The 12,911-nt window shown below is 44.1% G+C and overlaps 1 protein-coding gene across 1 annotated transcript; it reads right to left on the reverse strand.

Moving 5' to 3' along the window:
* Positions 1 to 1,318: 1,318 nt before the first annotated feature.
* nptxrb (neuronal pentraxin receptor b) lies at positions 1,319 to 12,706 on the reverse strand. The gene is made up of 6 exons (XM_080462694.1): positions 12,565 to 12,706; positions 11,609 to 12,336; positions 8,622 to 9,045; positions 7,535 to 7,776; positions 6,392 to 6,571; positions 1,319 to 4,417 (listed from the first exon to the last, which is right to left on the reverse strand). Exons 2-6 carry the CDS (start codon positions 12,329 to 12,331, stop codon positions 4,172 to 4,174), a joined length of 1,815 nt encoding a protein of 604 aa, XP_080318820.1. The 5' UTR covers positions 12,332 to 12,336; positions 12,565 to 12,706; the 3' UTR covers positions 1,319 to 4,171.
* Positions 12,707 to 12,911: the final 205 nt, after the last annotated feature.

Below are 12,911 nucleotides of genomic sequence, written 5' to 3' on the forward strand. Positions count from 1 at the left end.
GCTACTTTTCTTCATAACAACTGAGCCTTACTTTTTAAACTTGTCTTCATTTTCACTTTGAATAATAATGAGGCTCAGCTTTTTGACCCCCTCAGAAACACAATGTCCTCATGATACGCATGAAGAAGCAGACCGAGGACACGTTTGCACAACGTTTTCAAGTGAAAACAGAAAACTTTCATTGCGTTGTTGGCGAGAGCCAATGAAAACGGCTCCCAAGGTGGAACTTTTCAAAAACGCTTTGATAACGTCTCCGTCTCCATCGGAACGGGGAAAAGGTAACTTTATGGAAACAGCTGCTGAGGTGGAACTTTTTGAAACCTTATGAAAACGCTCTGACTCCGTCTCCGTGGAAACTCAACTTTTGGAAAACACTCCCACTCTGTCTCAGTGAAAACGGCAGAAAACACCATATTTCGAAAACGCTGCTCCAGTGCATGCGCACCACAGCATAAATAATTCTTCTTCATGTGAGTGAGGAGATGAACAATGACCACAGTGGCGGTCTCCGGAGTGTCATGACTCCCAGTCCATGTTCTCCTGGGATTTGGTAGTTTTATGGATGAGTCACCCGGAATAGCAATCCAACTTGGATTAGCTGCCACAAGAAAGCCGAGGTTTGTTTAGAAAGCTGAATGAATGTTGAAAAGAAAAAAAGTACGGATTGTATACACAAACCGCATGGATACCCTGAAAAATAAAGTGCACATGTGTCGCCACAAAAGCTATCAAAATGAAGCTAAACCCACAATTCATCTTAAAATATAGAAATTTCCAATGAAAATTGCGGCCATATTTTGTCTAAGCTTGTTTTGTACAGTAATTGTGTAATTTTGAGTTTAATCTCTGAAAAATAGTAGGTATCTGCACATGTGTGTGTGGTTTCATTACAAATAACAAAGAAAAAATCGCCAACTCATCCCCTGGCATGATAACTATTACTTTGTTTTCAGTGCTCATGCTGTTGCTGTGTCGACGTGAAACATTTCTGAGGAGAAAAATAAAAAGCCTGCTGTGTCCTCATTTGTCATGTAAACGGGGCCTGAGTTCCCCTTAACGTCACTCACACCTGAACCACATACCCACACACATTTATTTTTTGCATTCTTAGCACTCAGTCCAGAACTGTTGTCATAACCATTTTATTAGTTTTGATCCACCTATTTCACAACATCGTATAGTTCCATTAAGATGCAAATAAAGACAAGCGTTACACTGTCACAGCCATCAACAAAAAGAGAGAGACGGAGAGAAGTTGAAGAAGAAAGAGACAAAGAAGGAAACAACAACAAGAAAAAAAAAAAAACTTTTTTTTTTTGGCCTGAGGAGCCCAGGCAGGCACTTTACAACCAAGTGTCAAATTGCGCATGGGACCAATAGCATGAGGTATTAAGTGAGAAAGAGCAGTGGCTGAGCCCTGATCACAGTTTGTTTGCTGCACAATGTCGATGGGAGACATTTTCAGTGGCCAACCAGAGAATCAAGACAAGCTCACACAGTGTAGATCACTTCTGTGATGATGCCTGTGGGCTTTCGCTGATCTCAATCTGGCTTAGTGCACATGCGGAATATTGAGTAAGTTGATGTGGAGTGATTTGCAGTTTGAAGGCATTAAAGCTAACTGTTTTTAGGAGGTGTATTGGTTCTGGTTCAATCATAGCTTTTTTTTTTAAAGCTGATTTAATCAAATGATCAGGCATCATCAGTTAGTTTACTGGTGTCAAACACGTTTTAGTTCAGGGGCCACATGCAGACCAATTTCATCTTGTGTGGGTCGGACCAGTAAAATAGTGCTATAATAACCTTTAAATTTAAACTATAAAGTTTTTTTTTTGTAGTGGTGACGAGTATAAATGAAGAAAATTTCTATATTTTTGCTAACACAAACAATTACAGCTGAAAATGACTACAATTTCAACATAAAAGCAATTTTAATCAAAACTTTTGGTGTAGAATACAGTGAAATATCCCCCCAAACCTTTTTTTTTTAATGCTTATAGCTGTTTCATTATGAATGTGTTTCCAAAGTCACCCTGTCAACATGGCCGATATCTCAGCTCGGGTCTCTAAGAAGTGTGTTTTTAAAAGAATCTATGATTTCTTTGAAATTTTGTACTATTTGCTTGGTGGTTTGGCCGGATTGGAGCCACTTGTTGACTGGTATTGGCTCACGGGTCTTATGTTTGACACCTCTGAGAAACTTGATCTATCACAGGTTGAATATTAAGAGAGTGGAGTCACCAGAAACGGCATTCTACAAAAGCCTATAATATGTTTGAGTTACATTTATGGAAATTATATTAATGTGTTTTGGGGGTTGAAATGAGTACATAACGTGCTTTCCTCGATATGAAGTATCGTGTGCGGTCTCTTGGGAAAAGCTTAGTAGTTTGTTTTACTTTATCCTACCATCCTGATCCAGACTGTGTAACTCTTTAGGTTTTCAATATTGTTAATATCATAATTGCTACTATTGCCACCAAAGGTCCAGTTACGATCTGATTAATTGCACTAAGCCTATGAGATCAGTAAAATGAATCAGATTAACATGGATATGACTCCTAAAAAAATGAATCAGTTCTCAAGTCTGCCGTTCACTTTAGTTTATATACTGTGCGTCGTTTATTATAGTATCCACATGGCACTTTACAGTGTGAAAAAAAACCCCAGCTGTATTTTGTTAATATGTAAAAGTATTTAGTACAGTTTACATGATCAGGCAAGTGGTAATTGTAATGGCACATTTAGAAAGTAGCAGGTATTGTCGCAAGCAAATGCACCTGTAATTGAAGGGAAAATGTCTAAAATAAAAAGATTGTGTTTATATTTGTATATTAAGTCTCTCAAAATAAATAAAACGGAAGAAGCAGTTGACGCATCTTCAACCTGTTTAATTGGGTTAAGAATATGTTGACAGAAAAAGCCATGAGGCTCCAAGACAAGCCGATGCTGGATTCATACACACACTTGATTTCTTTTCTATTTACTACTTTGTTTTATCAACCCTTTGTTTGGCGAAATAATGACCATGGCATGAGGTTGTGGCTCCTGATGGGAATAAAAACAGAAAGTGTGAGTGGATAAAAGCAAGTTGCTTTCAGGCTGTTCTGCGCAGAGTCAGATGTTAAGCACAAAATGATCACAACGGAACGAATCCACCTCATAACAACTCCAGGGAGAACATGATTTACCAGAGAAGACATCTGTGTGCTGAAGGGCAGTCTGGGGACACAAACTGTGATATGCAAAAATGGCTTCGTCTTTTTTTTTTTTTCAGTGGCTAGAGGTGTGACTTTGCTGAAAAACATTTGTCCCAACAGACTTATAATCCATCTGGTTTACAGTCGAGAGATGTCTCAGCATAACATTAGTGTCTGATCGGTGCTTAGTTAGACATGAAGTGTTTATACCAGACATCAGTTGAGAGGGCTTTCGTCTGAGTTGCAACTTTTTGACTTTGCTGGACCGTGACGGGAGTTAGCACTCTACAGAGATTAGGGGGGACGGAATCAGCACAGAGCAACATTAGCATTGGTACATTGCACATTACACACTTATAAGACCACCGTTTTACCAAATCATGTAGGCAATATAGAAAAAAAAAAATAGAAGCACATTGACATTGCTCAACAGGGTCATATACAGTTAGAAATGATTAAAACTCATTCTGTTTCCCATTGAGTGATAAGATTACCACAAGAGCGTTGCACAAATCTGCTGTAGCGTTTAACTCAACCAGCTGGACTCAACATAAGGAGAGACAAAAACATAGTGTCACTGTGCAGTTCAACGTTCATTACGGTCGGTTTCCAGACCCAGTTCCAGAGGGTGGGAACATTCAACCACATTCAAATCGGCAATGCAGTGTCTCCATTCAAATAGTTCATGCTGGGAAGCTGATCCCCCCCATGCAGCCTTCACTAAGGTGATTCTGTGAATTAAACTCGCTGTATCTCACTGCAGAAGTAAACACATGAGTGTACACACCAACACAAAAAAAACCCCAAAACGGATACACCACTCTTGAACAACCTAATATCGCCATGTTGTCGTCAGTCCAGCAGCAAGTTTCACCTCCCAAACAAGTAAATATATTGAGCTCCAATCTGATGTGCCTCCTGAAATGACCAATCAAACTAAACCGTCTTGGCTGAACTCTCCCCGTCAGCCTTCACTGTTTGGGACCGGAGGGGCTGGATCTCTGGGCGGCGTGGCAGGGGTCCAACGACTCCTTGGTGGCGCCGCCGTACACGTCCACGTCGAGGTCGGTCCAGGGCGCGATGTTGCCCAGCGCCGAGGAGCTGCATTCAGCCAGGGCGGCCACTTCTGCAGGCTTCAGCACTCGATCCCACAAGTTGAACTGAGAGAGCTCCCCGACCAGGGCCTGGGAGGCGTCGAACCGTCCGCCCAACGTGTCCTTCAGTAGGATTCAAACAGACGTTGGATGTCAGTATCATCGCATGTCAAGGCAAAAATCCTCTTTACCAGCAATACAGCTTGGTTTTCTTATGTGGAACATTTTGTAATCAGTCATGAATCGACCTTTATAATCCTTCCAATTTTGCAACCCACAGGCAATTGTTGTGATGATTCAGATTTTATGGAATTGACAATATTTCAAGCGATCCTTTGATACAACTTATTACAGGATATCTGTGCAAAGTCATCGTTTTCTGTTACTGGAAACTAAAGAGACTTCAGCTTAGATCAATGGACATTTCTATAGATCCCGTCAGCAAGATAAACTATTGTCAAAAGGCCTATATATCTTCCAAAAAATGCTTTTGTTTTTGTTGCTCGCAACAATCAATATGACACAATAAACAGATTATGGCAGCATCATGTGAACCATTGCCTGGAGACTCCCCTTTAACATGAAGGCATTCCTATTCATATCTGTGATTATTCATATGATAGAGTTCAAATAGACATAGCCATTTGTTAGTAGAACGAGTATGAGGCCCGGTTTATCTGACATGCCCTGATCCGTCTCCGTTACCACGGAGACAGAGTGAGCGCATTTTCAAAGAATTGCACCTTGGAAGCCATTTTCTTTAGTTTGTAGTTTCTTCAAGCTCCGTTGTCGCATGAATTGCCACCCAAAACAAAACGAAAGTTTTCCGTTTTCCCTTGAAATTGAGCCTGATACTATAACCAACGGACACTTAGTATGGAAATGCAAGTACAGTTAAAACAACAGTAGTCTCAACAATATGGGATATCTTTCACCATGTCAAACATTAGAACATAGAAGTTACTGAGTTTGAGGAGGTGTAACATTTACGTGTCAAATAACCGAACAGCATCTATCAGCCTCCAGAACTACACCAACATCACAGCAAATGTTGACCACATGGGTCTGCTTCTTTTTTTTTTTTTAGTTAATGATATTGAAAATGGAGCTCAAGCTTAAGCCACCCACAGCCATGTTGTGTCTTGACAATTCCACCCAAATAAGATTAAAAAGGTTTCCTCCCCTGCAGAAGCGCCACTCTAAGAGGGATGCCCTGGGATTTTCCTCACAAAATCCTGTCAACATGCCGTCACAACAGCAAATTCATCAGTCGTCCGCCGAGGAGCTTAATGTGGTTCCAAGAATATCCATTAAATCAAGACTTGTTGCATCACTTCACCATCTTGGTAAATTGGACTCCCTGCTCTCATCTTTTTGGAATTTCATAAATAAACGAGGTTGTTCTTTTGACTCCAGGGACTGAGGATATTGTCAGATTTCATACTGGTTATGTAACGTTGTTGTCTTACTAATAAAGGACAGAGTCAACCCAGTGTGAGGACATAAACTATAAGCTTTCTCTCGATTCATTAATGTGTGAAAAGCTAATAGTGATGGGATTTCATGCATGAGTCTCTCTGGTGGTTCAGCCATTCATCTATCCATTTATTTTATCATCCTCTCGTTCAATCTGTCTCTCCATCCATCAACAACTTATCCATTCATTCATCCATAAACTGTCCATGACTTTATCGTTCACCTATTAATTTATTCATCTGTCCACAACCACCTTCGTGATTGATTTGACACAAGCACTTTGTCTGTCCATCCACTCCCTGTCTGTCATCTGTCCATTCCTTACTCATCTGTCCATTCCTTACTCATCTGTCCATTCATTACTCCATCTGTCCATTCATTACTCCATCTGTTCATTCAGCTGTCATTCCATCAATCGATTAAATCACATATTTTTTTAATCTCTCCTATCTATAAATGCTCTTGAGTAAAGCTAACCTCACAATCCTTTCATTACTTTGTATGGCTATTAGGGATGCCCTGATACCGACACCAATACCGGGTATCAGGTCCAATACTGCATGGCTTACTTGTACCAATACAACCCGGCGAGTATTCCATAAGGTCATCTTTGCGCCTCACCTGCTCCTGCCCCAGTATGAGTACTCCCCCTGGTTTGATGGGATGCCAGGCAGCCAGCCCCTCCCCTCTCCCCTTCATCTTCCCCCCCTGGTAGGCCTTCCACACCCCGTCCCTCAGCGTCCAGCTGACACAGATGTGCTGCCACTGGTCCTGCGGTAGGGACAAAGGCAGCTGTGCCACCTACGGGAAGAAAGAGACAGCAGCAGGGTTCAGACTTCACAAAGTGAGAGTTCAAGTTCACAGACCAGCAACGCAGTGCGTTACCATAGTGCATTGGACAAGTGTGGGTTGTAATTTAGGCAGAATGTGGATACTGTATCCACAAATCCAGGATTTATGTCAACGAAACGACACTCCGTGAGCGGTTCTGACCCCAACTTCGGTACAATAAACCTCCACTGCTGTCTGCCGCGGGAGCTGTATAGGTAAGTGCTATAAAAGGTAAACACTGAGGTATAATATAAAGCTCGCCTCTTTGTCATTCCGTCTTCATATGTTTGCTGTGACTCCCACCGCTAACAATGTGGACATGTACTTTACTTTACCTGCACTCGTGACCTTCTTTGACAAGGTTTTCTTTTCAATAAAAAAAAGATGAAAAACAAATTGATATTGCCTTTTGCCCTTGACTTTTATGATTCTGGTAAAATGCTATTTTCTTGTTTATTCCTTTCTTTTAGTTCTGACAATTTAATGACTTTTTCAAGGGCGCAATTTGAGTTTTTATTTCGGTATCTTATCAAAAAGAAGTGATCAACAGAAGTAAACACCTGAAACAAAAGAGAATCACCCCCAAACATTACTTAAAAGGATTAATCTCATCGAATTGACAGTAGCAACACCGATTGGCTCTGTCATAGGAATTTCAGTTAATGCAGTCTGTTTCCTGCTAATTGGTCAGGTCTATTGACGGATTACCAGCAGTCACAGATTGATCTGTTCCGTGGAGCACCGTGATACGCTAATAACGATTACCTTGACAGGCTATTTTGTTGGAGTAATTACAAAGAAACCTAAAGAGACCAAAATATTTATGCTTTTTGCCAAAAGGAACTATTATTTCCACTCATGAAATGTTTTTTATCGCACATAAATTTGCTCAACCTCACCAAATTGTTCCATTAGAATGACAGCAGCAGTTACCTTGTCGTTGATGAGCAGCTCTACGGGATTGTGCACACCCTGCAGCAGCACCAGCTCGTTGGGCTGCCCCGGGACAGAGTAGGAGAAGGGAGTCCCGATGCCCCCTTCTTTGGCCTTGAGCCACACGCAGGCGGTGAAGGCGTACATCTCAGTTATCTCTTTCCTGACCAGGCCGTACATGTAGTTGGTCCGCATGGGGAATGACAGGACGAAGCCATCGGGGAAGGACGGCTCTGTCAGGGCTGTGGAGAGGATAAAGAGAAGCAGTTAAGACAGCACAGGGGAGACGCGAGGACAGAGAGCGAGCGAGAATAAGGAGGGACGATGCTCTAATGGCCAATTTACACAAGGACGCTGGGGTTTCTCTTGTCACTTGTCCCTGCCAGTTTGTCCCCACACACACTCACACAGAGAGTCTGACAACACTCAAGTGCTCCAGTTAATGATGAGCATCTCTAACTCGAGGCCACACTGCAGCTCTTAGAGAGAAGACAGTTGGGAAGGTTGAAAGAATGACAGGGCTGAAAAGAGAATGGATAAGTGTTTTTTTTTCCCCCTCCTTATTAACCTTCTTCCTCCTGGCACCTTGAAAACTCTCAGTCCCTCCTCTTCCACTTGTCCAATTACCAGACGCCTCTTACTTTTTCCCAGCAGTTTTCACTGACTGTCATCTTGACCGCCTTTTGAAATCTAAGATATAAAGCCATGATCACGTGTGTGACATTTCCAGATCGCCTCCCCTCCAGCCATAAAGTGAGATAAATGCATGACAGACATGATATAGGGTTTGCAAGGGAATGATTTCAGATAATTGATTCTCTACTTTATTACTTTTAGCTGTATTTCTTTTATTCGCAGCCTCAGGCTCCGTTTGACATTTCGTTCTCATTAATCATCTTATTCTAATCTACAGTGTATTCCCTCTGCTGTGATGACCCACTTCACCCACGGCGCTCATTAAACTTTCATTTCAGCCTTCTCTTGCAGAGCTCGCTTCCACATCAGCCCCTATGATGCAATTGTTTACCTCCCCTTGCACACTGGGGCATCCTTACATCCCCGTGTCTTCTTCCGCTCTCAGACTTACTGTGTTCCAGCTCGGAGACGCGATGGCTGACGGTGTCGATTCCTTGGTTGATCTTCTCATGCTGGCCCTGCGTCTCTTTCCTCATGGCCTGTCGCTCCTTCTCCAGCATCTTTATCTTCCTCTCCAGCTCCCCCTCCAGGTCCTCCACCCTCCACGTGCCCTTTCCCCTTCCAGGAGCGCCAGCTTTGTTTGGGGGCCTGGGAGCAGGGGAGGCTGGGGATGTGGGACGGCGGTGGCTCCCAGGGGAGGCGGCCCCAGTGGCTGGGGAGGCTGCACCACCTGGGGGTGTAGCTGGAGCCTTACCGGTGTTCCCTGTTGGGCTGCTGCCACCACTGTTGTTGCTGTTGCTGCTGCTGCTGCTGCTGCTGCTGCTCGAGCTCCCTGATGTGTCAGTGAGGTTCAAGGCAGCAGGGCCGATCTCAGCCTGCAAAAAGGAAGCAAAATAAAAGATGCACGTCAACACGTCATGACCTTACAAATATAGAAATGAAACATCCAGGTTTAAATGGCAAATCCAGCAGCAACGAGAGAAAATGTACTTTGAGAGGTTGCTTCAATCTCTAGCGCACAATAAGGCAACACTTTCCTCTCTAATACTCTATTTATGTTTCAGTTATTAAGACTTTTATCTTGCTTTTATTCAGATTCATTCTCAGCACTATGAATATTTAGATCTGGGGGAGTCAAACACATTTTAGTTCAGGGGCCACATACACACCAATTTCATTTTGAATGTGCCAGACTGGTGAAATACAGCTTAATAACCTTTGAGTTTTTAACATTCTGGTGCAAAATAGAGTGAAATGTCAAAACAACTTCTCCTCTAGCTGTTACATTATGGTGTTTTTACAAATTCACTCTGACAGCAAGGGTTCGAGGCTAGTTTGATAGCAATGAGGCAGATAGTTTTCATGGCAGCATCACTGATATCTCAATTTGAGTCTCAGTGTTATATTGTGTTCACTACATTTAAGAAATTTGTTAAAAAGATATGTTTTCTTTGAAATTTGTACAATTCTATCGATGGTTTGGCCAGATTGAAGCATCTTGCAGGTCGGGTTTGGCCCACGGGCCTTATGTTTGACACCTCTGCTTTAGAGTTTCCTGTCTTTTGTTTTTCTGTCTCACTTGGGATAATCAAAGGTTTTGTATGTATATCCATTGCACTGTATAGCTATTGAATTTAGCTTGTCTTGTAAATCCAGCATCTCGTGTGTGCTCAGTGCATCAAAAAATTGGCGGATTAAATAACTTAACTTAATAAAACTAACTAAAAACAATTGGGAATAAGCTGGACTAAAAATGTATATTACAATCTCACTCACTACTGCCACATGATGCAGAAAAGTGCAATTTATACATACAGTATATATAGATTTTTTGGATGGAATTCTAATTCAGTTTCATTTATCTGTACTTCACTTCATGAGATGTTACTTTAATTTCCTCCATTTTAAAGAATACATTTCAGAGATTTATTCCTCATATGTAAATTCGATTTGTGATTCCCATCCGTCACCACTGATTACAACTGATTTCAGCTCAAATAAATCATATGTGACATAAAGACCGAATGGTTTTCTGCATCTATTAGTTTTAATTTGAATTGAGAATTGGCAGAGAGAATTGGGACAGAAACACATTCCCGATCAGATTGTATCTATTTAGGTCCATTTAAGTGAAGAATGTAGTCTTGGCACATCTGATTTATTGTTGTCTCATGTCGGTCATAAAGGCACTTGAATAATGACATTAAACAACGATTTACTGTTTGCAGGATGTGTTTATGTTAATGTGGCAGTTGGCTGCAGGACCGTTGGGCTTTCTAGTGTGTATTTCAATAAAAAAAGGAACTGGTGGAAATTTATCATAAAAACAATGAGCTCAGCCTGTTCCTAACTTTATTATAGCACAGATGAGCTCACTAATCATGCTGTTGCATTGACAATTGTACCGTTCAGCAGTAGAAGGCATTAGTATGCATTGCATATGTCGATAAAAGAAGGAGTTGTTGAAGCAGGGGCAAAGACTGAGAGGGCTGCTAGTGAGGATGAGACGACCTGCGAGGGCGATATATAATATCAAGGGAGTTGCTGAGGCAGGAGCAGACCTGGACATCCAGGATATAAATTCACACTGACGGAGGCAACCTTGTAACTGACTCTGTTCAGAGAGGGGCTGGCAGTGATGCAGCACTGTGCGTGTATGTGGGATGTCTGTGTGTGTGTGTCTATGTCTCAATCTCAGCACTCATACACACACAAAACCTGACCCTCCTCAAACAAACTCCTCCCCGCCCCCCCTTCTCCTCCTCCTCCTCCACCAGCCTCTTTCCTGTTGTCCACCCAGGTTCATCTTTTATTTATGCCTCCATCCCTCTGTTGGATGCAGAGGTAAAGGGTAGAGAAGGTTGACATGATGGCGATGTGTGTGTGTGTGTGTGTGGGTGGGGGGGGGGGGGGTGGGGGGGGGGGGGGGGGGGGTTGAGGGCCAAGCAGGTGGAAAGATTTCCCAAGGGCCCATGTGGAGCATGCGCAAAGAGATGAGGGGCACTTGTGTCACGAGTTGTCAGAGAAGAGAGGTAGATGAAAGAGTGAGAGGGGGAGGATAACTTGTGGGAGAGCGAAAGAAGTGATGAGCAGAAGCCTCAGGAACTGTCTTTTTGTTGTTACCTGTGCGTAAATCACAGTTATGACACTTTGAGTTTGTCTCTTTTTTTTGTTAGAAATTACGCATGCTTTACGCATATTTTTATTTCTTTTTACTTTTACCAAAACACAGAGGCTATCTCTACATAAATGGCACAATTTACTTAGTACTGGATGTGACACGAGACCTAATATAAGCTGGATAACAGTGACTCAGTTGGATTAAGCATAACTTTAGTTTCTCTCTAAATCTCGTGCTGTCAAACAAAACTCAAACCGGAGGTTAAACAGAGAGAACAACAGGTTCGCACCAAAGTTTCCCCTCCTCTTTCCATTTACCTCGAGCTTCTCGATGCGGTCCTTCAAGTCCATGATGGCCCTGGCCAGCTCCTCCACGGCCCGAGCCGTCTGGAGCTGCGCAGCGGCGGACGACGAGCTCACGTCGTCCCCGGCCATGACGCGGCGATTGCCGCTCCAAACCCCGATGCTGCGCTCCGGGACGCTCCTCTCGTCTTCCAGGCCGCTCTCGCACTCGCTCAGCTTCCCCGTCAGCTCTCGGATGGTCCTCTGATCCATGAGGATCTGGTCGTTCTGCTGCAGGACGGTCTGCCGGAGTTCCTCGGCGGTGGTTCGGAGGTCTTCATCCCCGTTCCCGTACAGGGGCTGGTCCGCTTGCTGCTGCTGCTGCCGCTGTCGCACATCTTTGGTCTTACACTCTCCCACCGGCACCGGCGTGCAGATGAGCCGACTGAAGCTGAATTGCTTCGCCGTCCCTCCCCCGGTCTCCTCCCCGAGATTGAGCTCGTTGAGAGTGGGGACCTCCAACCCGATGCCGCCGAGTCCGTTCCCTCCGTCGTACGACTCCGCACCGTGGAGCGCGCCCAGTGGGCCGGCGTGCGCCACCGAGCCCGGCTCCAGCTGGAGCAGCGACTCCGACGTTAAGGTGCCGTTGTCACCGAGAGGCGCAGCGCGTTTTCGTGGATAAACACTGGCGATGATGCAGATGACCGCGCCGAGGAAGGCCAGAGTTCCCGCTCCCACGAGTACCACCACGAACTTCATGATGACTGTGAAGAGCGACGCAGAAAATAAAGAAAATATGATAATCAGATGAAATACAGGAACCTGGAGCGGGCTACAAAGAGCCGCATCACTCCGCTCAGCCGCATGGCCGGCGCATATTGCAGCCTGGTATATAAGAAACCCTCCCGCAAGCACGATTCCTGTCTTAAAACTCAAAGCTTCTGTCAGACATGCCACTACAGCTGCTGTTAGAGGTCAAACGTGACACTTACGTGCAGCAGATTGAAAACTGTTTGCCAAAGCGCGTGGCTGTTTGTCTTCTCGCCACCCTCCGTGCGTAATACGGATGGCTCCGCGCTGTCTGCTCCGGAGATGCTGCCTACTCCGGAGATGATGCCTGCCCCGTCTCCCTGTTGCTATGGCTGCTCTCCTCCGCGCGTTGCCATGGGGACGGCGGGGAGAGGCGGAGCACGGGCCGTGCGCATGCGTCAGACGGAGCGGCAGCAAACAAGGCTGTGATGGATCAATGTGTGTGTGTGTGTGTGTGTGTGTGTGTGTGTGTGTGTGTGTGTGTGTGTGTGTGTGTGTGTGTGTGTGTGTGTGTGTGTGTGTGTGTGTG

Source organism: Lipophrys pholis (assembly GCF_963383615.2).
Source record: "Lipophrys pholis genome assembly, chromosome: 5".
Lineage (NCBI taxonomy): Eukaryota > Metazoa > Chordata > Actinopteri > Blenniiformes > Blenniidae > Lipophrys > Lipophrys pholis.